Here is a 14,962-nt window from a genome sequence, read left to right on the forward strand (position 1 = left end):
ATGGAAATGGGGCACTGGGATCCACGACAGGCGCGGCTGGGCTGACTGGGAATGGGGCGCTGGGCTGGGGTAGCAGGGCTGGAGTTGGGGGGCTGGGCTGGGCTAGGGGAGCTGGGAATGGGGCGCTGGGCAGCGCTGAGATCCCCGACGGGCGCGGCTGAGGGGCGGGCGGGCAGCCCGCGGCGGGATCAAAGCCGGCTCGCACCCGCCTGGGCGGTCCTAGACACCTGGGAGCTGCTGGCCGGGGAGGGGGAGCGGAGCGGGGGATAAAAGGCCCCGGGAGCCGCCGGGCAGCAGCGCTGAGCCGCGGGACCGGACGGGGCGGGTCGCAGGGACCCCGGCAGGAGAATGAGCGGGGCTGGCCCCGCACCCGGCTCGCGCCTCTTCTTCCCCGGCGGAGACTCCGGCCGCTGCCCGCCGCCCGCCCGGGGCACCCCCCTGGCCCGGCCCGAGCCCCGAGCAGGTCGGTGCCCAGGGCAGAGAGCGGCTGGGCCAAGGCCAGGGCTGGGCGAGGCTCCCGGAGGCGGGGGCCGGGAGCGGGGCTGGGGCTGGGGCTGGGGGAGGCTCCCGGGGCTGGGGCCGCTCCCGGGGGCTGAGCTCTGCCCGTCTCCCCCGCCCGCAGGGAGCTGCCCGAAGCCGGAGCGGGGCGCGGGGGGCTGCCCGGCGGGGCCCAGGAAGAGGAAGCGAACCACGTTCAGCCGGGGGCAGCTGTGCGAGCTGGAGCGGGTGTTCGCCGCGCTGCCCTACCCCGACATCGGCACCCGCGAGCGCCTGGCCGAGATTACCCACCTGCCGGAGGCCAAGATCCAGGTGAGCCGGGGCGGGGGAGTCTCCGGCGCCCCGTCATATCCCGCGGGCCGGGACGTCGGGGCACCAGCGGCTCTGCGGCCCGGGGCAGGGGAGTCCCTCACGGCCCTTCTCTCCCCAGGTCTGGTTCCAGAACCGCCGCGCCCGGAGGATCAAGAGCGGGAAACTGGAGCAGCCGAGCTGCCGGCGGGATCTGGCCAGTAAACCGCCCCCCTTCCGCCCCCCACCGCCCCAGGGCAGCTCCCTCCTGCCCCAGGGACAAGGGGCCAGAAGCCAAGAGGTGCCTGAGCTCCGCCTGCCCGACAGCTGCCCCCAGCAGTTCCTGGGCCGAGCGCTACCTGGCCTCATCTCTGCCTTCCAGGGGCAGCTCCTGTGGGAAGACAGCAGCCAGCCCCCCTGCAGCCAGGCAGGAGCCCACTGGCCTGTGGCTGCCCATGGCCAGGCGGGGGCGCAGGGAGCAGACCCGATGGCCGGTGAGGGGCTCTCCTATTGGGATGTGTTCCCTGCACAGACCTCCCTCGGGTACATTTCTGACCTCATCTATAACGCCGCCATCGTCACCAACCTGGGCGAGCCCTAGGCCTGGCCTCGGCTGAGGCAGGTACTGCAGGGGTTGTTGGGGGGCAGCCGTCAGGCCTGGCGCTTAGAGCTCCTCTGGAGCAGCTGCCACCAGGCACTGCTGGGCTCTGTGCTGGGCAAGACACTTGGACCTCCAATGCCAGCTGGAAACTGCTGCCTGTGGACATGGGGCCAAACCCAGCTAGCGAGGCCAGGCTGCCAACCTGGGGGAGGTCTAGGCTGGGTATTAGGAAACAATATTTCACTAGGAGGGTGGTGAAGCACTGGAATGGAGTCCCTAGGGAGGTGGTGGAATCTCCTTCCTTAGAGGTTTTTAAGGCCCGGCCTGACAAAGCCCTGGCTGGGATGATTTAGTTGGGGCTGGTCCTGCTTTGAGCAGGGGGTTGGACTGATACCTCCTGAGGTCCCTTCCAAGCCTGATAATTTATGATTCTAAACAGCCCTTAGCCGTGTCAGCTCCCCTCCGCCAGGCTCCCAGCCCCCACTCCATCTACCCACTATGAACTGGAACAAACACTAGCCTGAATGGCAGCTTGGCGCTGGAGACTCTAGGCTGCCACAGGACATGGAGGACTATGTGATACCTGGCTGAATTAATCTGGAGGGAGGCTCTGCTCTCAGGGTGTGCAGTGGAGTGACCTCTGGACCTTGGCTTTCTTGGGTGTGTGCTGCAAAGCAATTCCATCACAATAATAAATGTGGGGCCATGCCCCCTCCCCAGCTTAGCGCTCTAATTTTCATTAGAGGGGCAGTATTATTGCACTGACTCCTTAAGATCTTTGCAATACTATCCAATATCCTAAATGTGGGTCTGTGTAGCGGGCTGGCAAAGCGGGGCTGCCCAGTCCTGCATATCACAATCAGCCGTAATACCAACTAATCTTTCAAAAAAAAAAATACCTTAATCTCAGGCTGTATTTGCAAATGATTATGGCTGGGCCCCACCACGGACTTTATCTACATGACCTAATCTCGGCGCCATGTAACATTTCCAGGTTACAAAATAGATTTGCACGTATCAGAAATATTAAAGCGTGTTTTTAGAAGGGGCTTAGCAGACATCAGAACATTAATCAACATTGTTAGCTCCTGGCACACGGCCCACCTGCTAGCCCCTCCCTAGCCAAGCTGGGCCTCCGGGCCCTGCAGCAGAGGGGGAGGACCCCCAGCTCTGGGGAGATGGTGTCAAGGCTCAGGCCTGCCCCAGTGTGGCAGGTGCTGGTTCCCCATACTCAGCAGTAAATCCAGCCTGCTGTGGGAGGAGTGGCCTGCAGGGCAGGATTCCCTGGCAGCGGTAGAACTTCCCCACATGGTGGTTGGTGCCTGGGAGTCCCCTTCTCTTTGCCTGCCAGTAACTGCAGAGGGGAGCATGGGAGGAGGGGCCACCAGAATCTCTCAGACCCCTGTAGCTTTGCTGCCTGTGATCACAGGGCCTTGCTGTGTCTGATCCCTGGGCGCAGGGGCAGCTGTTTCTGCTCCCATGGCTGCTGGCCTGCTCGGCGGCTGGGATTCTGCCCAGAGGAAGGGGATCTGGGACAAGTTTTCAGCAGCTGGGTCCAGGCCTGAAAATTATCTACCCCAAACCCATCCCCTGAGAGGGAGGCTGCGGGCATGGTTAGAAAGGCACTGCAGAGGGGAATGTGGCACAGCCAGCCCCTCCAATAGGCTTTTAGGGCTGGGCCCATGTGCCAGGTGAATTGCTAAGCCCCCAAGACAGGTATTTGAAGGCCATGAATCAGGCCCCCAAAGTCACACGTTTGGCTTAGAAATCCTGACAATTATCAAAATAATGGAGGGTGGGAGGGGTGTCTTTGCTGTTGGGTTTCTGAGTCTTCGGGGAGCACTTGGGTCACATTTTCAAGCTTTGTGCCCACGAGGACTAGACACTCCACTTAGCTTTGTTTTAAATGGAAGCCGAATGGATTCCAGGAGCTGAGGCCCTTATGCGGAACATCCAATATTGCAAGCCGCTCCATCAGACAACAGTAGTTGTGTCTCTCCTGCAGCAGTGGGTGGCATCACTGGTTTCTGGTGCAAAGCAGGGGGCCGTATTTCTTACTGGGCTCAAGGTGTTTGTGGTGCTGGGGGGACACAGAACCCTGGACTCACAGCTTGGCAGTGGAGGGCTAGGTCCTGCACTGTTGAAGTTGAGGGGAATGACCCTGTGCCCTACAAGAACGAGGAAGAGATTTCCAGGTATTCTTGTCTATGCTCAGCATCTCTGGCACTGTGTTTACACTGAGTTGGGATCTCATGTGGGTTTCACATCCCAGCTGCCTGGCAAGTCACCTTCCAAAAGCTTAATCTGTAACTTCAAATCTCCCAAAGCCCATCACATCCTCTGCAACCAAAACCAGCTCCCAGAAATGGACTCACCTAGCACCTGCATTCCTTCCCACAAAGTCATGCCACTGAGGCTACTGTGCCATCATGGTGACTTTCAAACGTGGGGCTCAGAAGTCACCGTGTGAGGTAGGGGAACTGCCTGCAGAGCCGCTCCTACAATTTGAGGTGATTTTTAGAGGCAGGGCAGTAAACCCCCAAAGATTCACCTGCAGTAGAAGCCTAGTCCCCACATGCAACAGTGGCTGTGGCAGGAGGAGCTGGGGTTGGAGGGGTCAGGGTTCAGCTTGCTCCCCTGACTGGTTCTTTGCCAAACACCAAGGGATTCTGGGACTTGCAGTCCAGTGAACACGGGACCTGTAAGCCGCTAACAAAGCATGCTGGGTATAAGGTGGCCCATTTTCCTCAGGCTGGGACAGGTCAGGGCTAGGGGTAGGTTTGCTGTTATGTTCTCTGCCAAGGTGGTGACCAGGACAGGGCAGGTTAGGCTCAGCTCACCTCTTCTCGGTGTCTGGACAGGGCTGGGCAAGGGCCATTGTGGATCATAGCAAGTGGTGAATTACCAGGGTGGTTCGTCCAGCCCGAGAAGAAGCTGTAGCTCAAGGAGTTTGTTTTCCCTCCTTGTGGCTTGTCTCGGATTACCCTGGGAGGGGGAGATTTGGGTTCCACAGAAGAGCTAAAACACCCAACCAATGGAGAAACTGAGGCACTGAGGCTGAATCCGATGCTAACAAGGTAAGTACACCTCTGTGGTGGGACAAATGGAAGCAGGAGGATGTCTCATCCTGAAGCCAGGTTCTACGTATGGTGGACTTAGGCAAAGAGGGCGTGAGAAGCTGGGTGAATCTTACCTAGACCAGTGTAAGAGGGAGTCAAACTCCTGTGAGATCCACCAACCTGCTGCAGTCACTCTGCTCTGGCTTGGGAGTTACAGAAATAGGTCACACATGCCTTGTATTTTACACAAGCAGGGCTCATTTGTATTGACTGGACTGGATGAGGCTCCAAGCAGCGGGAGCACCCACAATCCCAGTCAGAGAGATGCCCAAGGAGTGTTACCATCGCCCCAGAGCCAGCGTTTACAATGACAGCGTTTGTTGCTATCGCTGGGCACAGCAGACGCCCACAGGCTTGCCCTTTCACCGTGGATGGGTCTTGCTTACAGGGGTTGAGGTTGCTCAGCTCACTCCCCACTGTGATGGCGGAATGGAATGACAAAGCAAGGGAGAGGCTAGTCTCTGTCCCTGTGGCGCATGCTGCACTACCCCCCTCCGCTGCCAGGAAGTGGGGTTGAACAGAGCCCCAGAGGTGGTGGGAGCTCTGAGATTTCAAGGCCAGGGGGGCCATTGTGATCATGAAAGCTGACCCCCGGAGAGCACAGGCCAGAGAACTGCCCAAAATAATTCCTAGAGTGGAGCTGTTAGAAAAACACCACGTCTGAGTTAAAGATTGTCAGCGATGGAGACTCCCGCATGCCCCTTGGAGGTGGTGCAAGGCCTGCGAATGTTGATTGATCACAGGATGACTGAGCCATCAGTGTGATGCAGCTGTGAAAAAGGCTAATGCCATCCTAGGATGTGTCAGGCAAGGTATTTCCAGTAGAGACAGGGAAGGGTTATTGCCATTATACAGGGCACCGGTGAGACCTCATCTGGAACAGTGTGTGCAGTTCTGGTCTCTCATGTTTAAGAAGGATGAATTCAAACCAGAAGAGGTGCAGAGAAGGGCTCCTAGGATGATCTGAGGAATGGAAAACCTGCCTTATGAAAGGAGACTCGAACTTGGCTTGTTTAGCTCAACCAAAGGCTGAGGGAGATATGACTGCTCTCCAGAAGTACGTCAGAGGGATAAATACCATGGAGGGAGAGGCATTATCTAAGTTAAGTGCCAATGTGGACACAGGAACACATGGCTATAAACTGGCCAGCAACAAATTTAGGCTTGAAATTAGATGAAGGTTCTAACCAGCAGAGGAGTGAAGTTCTGGAACAGCCTCCCCAGGGGAGCAGTGGGGGCAAAAACCCTAAGTGACTTCAAGACTGAGCTTGGTAAATGTATGGAAAGGATGGTGATGGGACTGCCTACCATGGCATGTGGCCCATCTAGGAGTGCGAGTAGCAAATATCCCCAATGGCAAGAGATGGGACACTACCTGGGGAGGGTTCCAGGTTACTATAGAGAATTCTTTCCCAGATGTCTTGCTGACATGCTCAGGGTCTAACTGTTTGCCATACTTGGGGGTGGGAAGAAATTTTCACCCAGGTCTGGTTAGCAGAGATCCTGGGGGGCAAGGGGGGGGATTTCACCTTCCTCTGCAGCATGGGGCACAGGTCACTTGCTGGTTTGAACTAGAGCAAATGGTGGATTCTCTGTAACTTGAACTCTAAATAATGATTTGAAGATGTCAGTAACTCAGCCAGAGGTCTGTTACAGGGATGGGTGGGTGAGGTTCTCTGGCCTGCGATGTGCAGGTCAGACCAGATGATCATGATGGTCCCTTCTAGCCTTAAAGTCTGAGTCTAAGTTGCTCCAATGGTTAATTACTCTCACAATTAAAAACGTACACCTTAGTTCCAGTCCGGTTTTGTCTCACTTCACCTTCCAACGATTGCTCGGGTTAGAACTTTCTCTGCTAGATTGAAGAGCCCATTATTAAATATTTGTTCCCTATGTAGATACTCACAGACTGTGTTCAAGTCACCTCTTAACCTTCTCTTTGTTAATCTCCTTAGATTGAGCTCTTTCACTCTATCACTCTAAGGCAGGTTTTCTAATCCTTTAATCATTCCTGTGGCTCTTCCCTGACCCCTCTCCAATTTAGCCACATCCCTCTCGAGTTGTGGGCATCCGAACTGCACACAGGTTTCCAGCAGTGGTTAAACCAGTGCCATACAGAGGTAAACTAATCTCTCTGTTCTTACTTAAGGTTCCCTTGTTTATACATCCTAGGGTCGCATTAGCTCCGTTAGCCACAGCATTACAGTGGATACAGCCGAGTATCCACCGTACCACAACTTCCAAATCCTTCGCAAGTCACGGCTTTTGGGATCGAGTTCCCCAGCCTGTAAGTATGGCTCACAGTCTTGGTTCCCATGTGTACATTTACATTTAGCCTCATTCAAACACACAGTTGGCTTGTGCCCAGTTTACCAAGTGATCGAGATCACTCTGAATCAGTGATTTGTCCTCTTTATTTACCACTCCCCCCCCGTGACTCTGAGGTTTCACCCAGACCAGTAAGGGGCTGTGTCTCTGCCTCCCCGTAACCCCGAGTGCATCTGTGCTGTGAAGACTTGACTCAGAGCCCTGGCACCAGCAGCATGTCGACAGCACAGTGGCCTCTTCTTGGCTTCCACCAGCTGTTCGTTCCTTGCAGGGTGACACCAACAGCCCTTCATGTTCTGAGTTGCCCCCAAACGATCTCCATTGCAGTGTCCGGTCCGTCTCGCTGGACCCCCCCAGAAGTTAAGTTTGCTGCCTCCAAAGAGACGAAGTGCACTCCAGCCTGGTGGTTCAGCTGAAGAGCCACACTTCACTTCAATGGCCGGCACTGGCCTGGCTTTGTAATAACACAAGGACGAAGTTATTAAGGAAGAAGGTAGGTTTAAGAGAGAAGAATAAAAGACACAGGTTGGTTACAAGTAAAACATGCTTTCTAATGACTAAAACTTAATGTTAGCAATTTACAATCTTTGTTTAAGTAGGTTTCTCACCATTGTGCATTCCCAGACACTGTAAGCCCCTTGACTGAAGGAGCCCCCTGTGATGAAGTGGGAATGTTTTTGATGCGTTATTTGAATAGTCTGGAGCTAGCGGGGAAATGGAGAGGGGCGCCCGACGGGACTTGGGCTTCCCAACGGGGCTGTGGCCTCCCTGGGGCCCCTAGATGGACCTAACTAAGGGGGTCCTGTTGTCTGTACCGGCAAGACCTGTTCTTGGACTGTGTTCCTGTCGTCTAAATAAACCTTGTTTTACTGGCTGGCTGAGAGTCATGGTGAATTGCAGGGAGCCAGGGCCTTGACTCCCCCACACCCCCTTTCTCAGATTGAGAGCTCCAGCCTCTTGTGTCCCCACTGTGATGGATGCCAAAATGGCTTTTTTTTCTGCTTCTATTTTCCAAAATCTATTATCTCTGTTTCAGGAGCCAGGAAGGCTTTTGGGGGGGTGCAGGCTGCCCACCAGTCATGACTGTTAATCTCTTCCCACCCCCTCCTTTATCTTGATGGCTTTGTTTATCTTTTAGGAAGATGTACTTTTTGTTGTCCTCTGAGGTTTTACTTGGCTCAATTCACATTGGAGATGCAGGAAAATAGGTGAAACAACATTCCTTAGTCTAGGACAGGCCCATGGTCCATCTAGCCCAGTAGCCTGTGTCTGACAGTGACCAGTGCCAGATGCAAGGAGAAGAGGACAATTTTGAGTGAGGCATCCCCTGCTCTCCAGTCCCAACACCTGGCAGTTTAGGGGGTTGTGTCCCTGCCCATTTTGGCTAATGGCCATGGATAGACAGCTCCTTCATGAACTTCTCAAGTTCTTATACTTGTGGCCTTCACAACATCCCTTGGCAAGGAGTTCCACAGGTTGACTGTGCATTGTGTGAAGAAATACTTCCTTTAGTTTGTTTTAAATCTGCTGCCTATTAATTTCATTGGGTGATCCTGGTTCTTGTATTATGTAAAGGGGTAAATAAAACTTCCATATTCACTCTCTCTACACCAGTCATGATTTTATAAACCTCTATCATAGTCCCTCCCCCTCATTAGTCCTCTTTTCTAACATGAACATTCCTAGACTTTTTAATCTTTCCTCATATGGAAGTTGTTCCTTACCCCGAGTCGTTCTTGTTGCCCTGCTCTGTCCCTTTGCCAATTAATATATCTTGAGAGGGGGCAACCAGAACTGCATGCATTGCTTAAGGTGTGGGAGTACCATGGACTTGTATAGTGGCATTGTGATGTTTTGTTTGATAATCCATTCCTTTCCTAATGATTTCTAGCATTGTTAGCTCTTTTGTTCGCTTCTGCACATTGACAAGATGTTTTCAGAGAACTATCCACAATAACTCCAAGTGGTAATAGGTAACTTAAACCTCATCATTTTATATGCATAGTTGGGACTAATTTTTCCAATGTGCATTACTCTGCATTTTCAACATTGAATTTCATCTGCATTTTGTTCTCCAGTCACCCAGTTTAGTAAGATCCCTTTGTAACTTTTCACAGTCTGCTTTGGACTTAACCATCGTGAGTAGTTCAGTGTCATCTGCAAATGTTTCCCCCTCACTGTTCACCCAGTTTTCCAGATCACTTATAAATATGCTGACAAGCCCTGGTCCCAGTGTAAATTCTGGGGGACCCCATGATTTACCTTTTTCAATTGTGAAAACTAACCATTTATTCCTACTCTGTTTCCTTTCTTTTAACCAGTTACTGATCCAGGAGAGAACCCTCCCTCTTGTCCCATCACAGCTCACTCTGCTTAAGAGCCTTTGGTGAGGGACCTTGTCAAAGGTTTTCTGAAAGTCCAAGTCCAGTATTACTTTTATCAGCCAGATATTTTTTGATGAGATTACTAGTTAGTTTGACAGCATCTGTTTGCCATAAACCCATCATGATTTGCATTAATTATCTTCCTTTAATTCTTGATTAATCCAGTCTTGTATCCGGTACCGGCTCCATTATCTTCCCTGGGATCAGTGTCGGGCTGACAGGCCTATAATGACCCAGGTCATTCTGTTTGCCTTTTTAAAAAATTAGCACAATATTAGCTTGTTTCCAATCTTCTGGAACTTCCCCAGTGCTTCAGGACTTACTGAGAACCAACATTAGTGGCCTGGGAAGCTCCTCGGCCAGCTCTTTAAAAATCTTGGTTGCAAGTTATCTGAACCTGCTGATTTAAAAATGCCTAACTAGTGAACTGGAGTTATCACCATACGATGAGAGTATATAATGTCTTTCCCTAAATACAGAACAGAAATATTGATTGAACACTTCTGCCTTTTCTGAGGAGTGATGATTCTACCATTTCCAGCTAGTAATGGACCAATACGATTATCATGATTGCTTTTGTTCCTAATATATTTTTAAAACTCCTCCTTAAGTCTGCTGGCTATAGATTTCTCCTTGTGTCCATTTGCTTCCCTTTTATGTTTTCTACAGTTTCCAACTTGTGACTTGTCCCTATCCACTCCCCCCCTTCTTTCATTTGTTACACATTTATTTTTGTATAGCTGCCTTCCTTTCCCCTCTAAACAAAGTCCATTTTTAATTAGTACATCTTTCTTCCTTGCTTCCATCTTTCTGGGCGTCTAGTAAGGTGTTCTTAAATGTTTCCCAATTATCATTTACACTTTTCTGCTTAAATCATCCCTTCCAGCTTATTTAGCCCAATTGTTTTTGGCTTTGTGAAATTGGCCTTATTAAAGTAGCACGTGTATCTATATTTCTGGTCTAGACTTTATTCAGACTGCACCTAAGTCATAATCACTTGTACCTAAGCTAGCGTTAATTTTTAGATCTGCGGTCAGTTTCTGTTAGACCTCATCTTAACAGATAAAGAATTCCCTGCACTGGCTGCAACACCTTCTGAGTTAGGAAATTTCCTAGTATGGGAGGAACAACGTGGGATTAGGTGCCCTCATTCTCCTGGGGAGCAGCTGTCTGCATGGGGGAGAAAATGCACCGCCATGAGCACAGGGCCTGGGTCAGGCACCCACTGCTTCAGCCAAGAGCAGGCAGGGCTCATGCCCTGTACAAACTGTGCTCTACCCTAAAGCAGCCTGGCTCATGCACCATGCAGGAATGTGAAGAGCATTAAAGAAACCAAGTGTAATGGCTTCTGTAGAAGCAATGGAGTAGGGGTTGCGATAAAGAGGGCAGAGACCCACACAGGCTGCCCAGGTACACAATGCAGGCATTTCACACACAGCATCTCTGCCCTAGGAATCTGCCTTGGGGCAGGAGGAAGGTCATTCTAATGCACACAGAACCCATTTATTTTGAACAAGGGACAGCAACTTCAGCGCTAGAAGATGAGGCAGCAATAAGCCTCCCACTCCTCCCTGTGGCAATCGTGGATTTGAAACCTCCCGCTGCTGCTGACCCTTCTGTTCCATGCCACAAGGCCCCCATTCAGTGCATCTGGTGATTCATTTCAAACGTGGCAGGAATAAGGGACATGGTGTGAGGAAACTGCAGTACGCACAGCGACCCAATGGACCAAAGCCAAACGTACCTGTGAACAAATTAATAACCCACAGGGGAGGAAACGACCTCCAGCACAAGGATCACAGTCTAAGTGAAAGCCGCCTGACTACAATCGTCCGAGCTCCCCTTCCATGGTCCGCACCATCACGTACAGTTCAGCCAAGCCCACCACTGAGGCCACGATCACAGCCGACAGCACACGCTGGGGGGACAAGAAGAAATAAGGGAGGTTTAAATGACGCTGCTGGAGCGTTCCAATCAGCCTCCTGTTCTCAGTGGAGATGGCATTCCTGCCAGTTCCTTCCAATGTGCTCTGAACATCCCAAAGGAGGTTGAGGATGGAAAAAACAAACATGGAAACCGTGCTGTCCCAGCTCACACTCACCGCTGCCATTTCTGTGAAGATGTACTGGCTGCCCAGGTATGTGCAGGCAAATGCAGCCACCACTGTGACAATGAAGTTGAATATGGTGATGACCACAGCTTTCATGGACCTAACTGGGGATGGAAAGGAGGGAGGAGAGATGTCAGCAAAAGCATTTGCAGATAAAAGCGGCTTGTCATGAGCATGCAACGTAAGGGCTTGGGGTAAGCTATAATACCTGTGCCTGAATCTGCCAGTCCCTTCCCCATTGTTCAGATAGAAAAATACTCAAGAATAAACACACACTGTACCTTTTGACAAAACGTGCCTCTTTTGAAGAAGCAATTTTGATTTAAAACACTAACAAATTCACCTCTGCCTGCATTGCTGGGCCCGCAAACTGCAGCAGGGGGACAGCATGAGCCAGAGAGAAGCAAGCTGGAAACAACGTTTCACTGGTCAGGCTATCTAGGTCAGAGCTGGCAGATCTCTCCTTTAGGCACCATGGTCTCCCCTTCTGATCCAAACTCCCAACCCTGAGGCTTTTCAAAGTCCTTCAAACTCTGACACCCATATAATCATCCCCTGTAGTTATTTAATGTATAAATACGGACCGTCCCTTATTTCAAATTAAACCCATCTAGTGAAACACAGCCTGCTAGTCAGAGAGAGGTGGGACTGCTGTCTTTGAGGATGAGTAGATGGCAATTAATTTAATTCTCACAATTGGCTTTCTGCCTGCTGGGCATATACTGCCTGTTTCCTCCTGTGTTGAAAGAACTCACCTTGCTTTCCCAAGTCAGCCAGAGTCCCGTACCGGTTCAGTTCCTGAGAGGAGAAGAACAGGGTTATAAAAACCTTATTCCACCCCAGGTGTCAATTCCATAGTGGAGACTATTCCAGTAGAGCCTCCTGCACTGCTGCCCCATTGAGACTAGAACTATATTTGATCAACAGGCTTGTGGGTACCACCCTGATGGCTCAGGTTCCCTTGTTTACAATACAGATTTGGCAGCCCTGTTTGAGGTGGAAGGCTTCCAGCACGTCTCTATTTCTCCCTTCAAAGGCCTCGTGCTGCACCAATCCTCACTGCCAGTGACGGACTCTGGAGCTCAACAGTGATACTCTTGGATAGGCCAGTCGGGGTCATGGGAAAGCAATATGAGATGCTCTCCACACAGAACTGAGTTGCTTTTGCCTCTGAGCTTCCAAACCAAAGAGGCCAGGACCCCAAATTCATCTCTGGGTATTGCCACCAAAGACCTGTGCTGAGTCACTTATGACTTTAACAGTTATGGTGGTTCCATAGGGTACGGTAATCTTTTATAATGGGTGGAGAACAGACTGTCCAGATTTATTCTGATCTTGTATCTTCCCTGCCCTTCTTCAGACCTGGCAGTTGATGTTTCTTGTTATCCGCTTGTATTCCTCATTCGCTAGCTTAGCCTTTATCTTCTCCAGACGGGCCACCAGCTCGGGGTTCTAAAGACAATTAATAAATAAGAGAAACTGCAATGAGAGCTGAGGTGCCATTCATTTATTCTGTACATGAAAAACATCTAGTTTTAGTTTCCCTAGCTAAGAGATGGAAACAGTGTTCTAACAATAGCTGTAACTAGCATTTATCCCATGCCTGTTACATACCCTTGGAGGTTTCTCCACTTCAGGGAGATAAATCTCGCTGCCTTCCAGTAGCTCATGGAGATACACAGGAGAACCTACAAAACAAGGAGTTCCTCTAAATCCTTTCTGTTCAGAAATGTAGGCAAAGCAGTGACATGTAACATCCAGGTCATTCTCTGGATCTCTAGCTGGTCACATCAAGGATGCAACAGGGAAATGTCTCAGAGAGAGAGAGAGAGAGAGTGTGTGTGTGAGAGAGAAACAGTTTAAAAACAACTATTTAACAAAATTGTTTTCATTAAGTTAAATAGGTTGTCAAGAACAATATAAAAATCCTGATCATTCCAGGTAACAGCATCCGCTTAGTGCAAGAATACTAGAGTGAAACTAGCCAGCCTAGGTTCACAGTTCCAGGATAAATGAAAGACAAGTAGCATTATAATTAGATTTCAAATTAGATTTGAGATCAGTTTGAGCAATGATGATGTTAACAAAGTGAGCAAGGAAATATTGTAAAGTGAGGTGTTTTATTTTGACTGTTTAATTTGAATTTTTACACTTCACAGTAGTTTTCATTCAGCCAATTCTGAGAGAGCACTTCTTGTGGATAAAATTAACTGTTGCTTTAAAGTACAAGCTTTGTAGAGTCTATCATCCGAGATAGATCCCCAAACAGTTTAGAGGAGTTAGAGATAAATACTATGCACTTGTCTAACACCTGCCAGCTGAAGATTTCAGTGCGCTTTAAAAATAACTTAGGCCACCAAATACCCTGTGAAGTCAGTATTATGCTCATTTTACAGATGAGGAAACTAAGGGATTGACGTTAAGTGATTTTCCCAAAGTGGCAGAGCCATGAAAAAAAGCCCAATTTGTGCCTTAAATTCTAAATCCTGCATCTTAATTATACAGCCATCCTTCCTGCAACAGGGAAGAAAACATGTCAGTGGTATAAATATAATGAGGAGGCTGAGATACAAAAAGGGGGCTCTGGACGCAGGAGTTGGAGAGAAGTCAGCACCAGTGCTGGCCACATTGTCTGAAGGGGCAGAGGTCGATGGTTCGAGACGAGAGGGGGGAGCCCCTTAGGACAGGTGACTCAAAATCCATGGAGGTTTTTATAGACAAGAATGGAAGGCTCCAGTTCCAAGTTGCCTGAGGTAACAGGGTGCAGTCTGAAGATAGTACAATGTGGCCATGCTTCTCTGTACATGTAAGAAAGAGAGCAGCAGCATTTTGCTGGAGAGATGGGACTTGGGGAGACCACAGAGAAGCAAGGAATAACAGAGGTAACGGGAACCAGGAGAAGGATTTCAGCCAAGGCAGAGGCACTCGCAGGAGATGGAAGTCAGTTTTAGGGTCCCATTACTGGGGGGGGGGGCGCGGAGTAGGTATTTTGGGGACCCTGGATGTTATTTAAAAAGCACACAGCCTTCCAGGATTCCAGCAGCTTTTTAACCCCCTAGAAAATCTTAGATTTTAAGAGTTTGCAAAAGCGAACTTGGCTGCGCTACCAGTATGTTGTGTGGATTGATCATTGATGTGACGGGTGAAGCTACCGGCCGGCTGCTGCTCCGCCGCTTGGCGGTGAGTAACTTCATGTGCAGCTTTTGGTTTCGCTGACAGTAACGGGGCCCCTGGGAGATCTCTGGGGAAGTAAGAGTCCCCCTCGTGCCCCCCGCTGCAGGGGCCGGAAATGAGCCCGGCGGACGCTCGGCCTCGGGCCACGGCTCCGGCCGGCGCCTCTCTCACCTGCCCGGCGCAGGGCGCCCTGCAGCTTCCGGAGCAGGCTGAAGGGGACGAGGGGGCCGCGCCCGGCGGCCTGGGCCCCCAGAGCGGCCTCCAGCTCCGCACGCAGCTCGCGGGGAAGCCGCCCGAGCTCCCCGCTGGCGGAGGCCGCCGCCCGCACCAGCCGCTCCCCCGCCACTATGGAGGACGCCATCTTGGACAGGACGGAGGGGGGGTCACATGATCACAGGCCCGTTACCAAGGCCTCTGCGATCAACCATAGAGTGCGCGCTTCTCCGGGCAGTAGCCCCGC

At 51.1% G+C, this 14,962-nt stretch overlaps 2 protein-coding genes across 2 annotated transcripts; one reads left to right on the plus strand and one right to left on the minus strand.

Annotated features, from left to right (window-relative positions):
* Positions 1-348: 348 nt before the first annotated feature.
* On the plus strand, positions 349-1,399 carry SEBOX (SEBOX homeobox). Its single transcript, XM_050929086.1, has 3 exons — positions 349-463; positions 623-810; positions 929-1,399. Exons 1-3 carry the CDS (start codon positions 349-351, stop codon positions 1,385-1,387), a joined length of 762 nt encoding a protein of 253 aa, XP_050785043.1. The 3' UTR covers positions 1,388-1,399.
* A 5,913-nt stretch (positions 1,400-7,312) lies between these two features.
* Positions 7,313-14,878, minus strand: TMEM199 (transmembrane protein 199). Its single transcript, XM_050929088.1, has 6 exons — positions 14,674-14,878; positions 12,943-13,016; positions 12,691-12,780; positions 12,084-12,126; positions 11,320-11,432; positions 7,313-11,136 (listed from the first exon to the last, which is right to left on the minus strand). The coding sequence occupies exons 1-6, from the start codon at positions 14,861-14,863 to the stop codon at positions 11,041-11,043; spliced, it is 606 nt and encodes a 201-aa protein (XP_050785045.1). The 5' UTR covers positions 14,864-14,878; the 3' UTR covers positions 7,313-11,040.
* Between the last annotated feature and the right edge of the window lie 84 nt (positions 14,879-14,962).

Source organism: Gopherus flavomarginatus, chromosome 19 (assembly GCF_025201925.1).
Source record: "Gopherus flavomarginatus isolate rGopFla2 chromosome 19, rGopFla2.mat.asm, whole genome shotgun sequence".
Lineage (NCBI taxonomy): Eukaryota > Metazoa > Chordata > Testudines > Testudinidae > Gopherus > Gopherus flavomarginatus.

Excerpts from the sequence above, each read along its gene's own strand:
- SEBOX (XM_050929086.1), top strand. The coding sequence starts at position 349 with ATGAGCGGGGCTGGCCCCGCACCCGGCTCGCGCCTCTTCTTCCCCGGC. Across the intron at positions 464-622 it reads CCGGCCCGAGCCCCGAGCAG|GGAGCTGCCCGAAGCCGGAG; the intron begins GTCGGTGCCCAG and ends CCCCGCCCGCAG. Across the intron at positions 811-928 it reads TGCCGGAGGCCAAGATCCAG|GTCTGGTTCCAGAACCGCCG; the intron begins GTGAGCCGGGGC and ends TTCTCTCCCCAG.
- TMEM199 (XM_050929088.1), bottom strand. The coding sequence starts at position 14,863 with ATGGCGTCCTCCATAGTGGCGGGGGAGCGGCTGGTGCGGGCGGCGGCC. Across the intron at positions 13,017-14,673 it reads GGGCGCCCTGCGCCGGGCAG|GTTCTCCTGTGTATCTCCAT; the intron begins GTGAGAGAGGCG and ends CTTGTTTTGTAG. Across the intron at positions 12,127-12,690 it reads CAAGAAACATCAACTGCCAG|GAACTGAACCGGTACGGGAC; the intron begins GTCTGAAGAAGG and ends TTCTCCTCTCAG.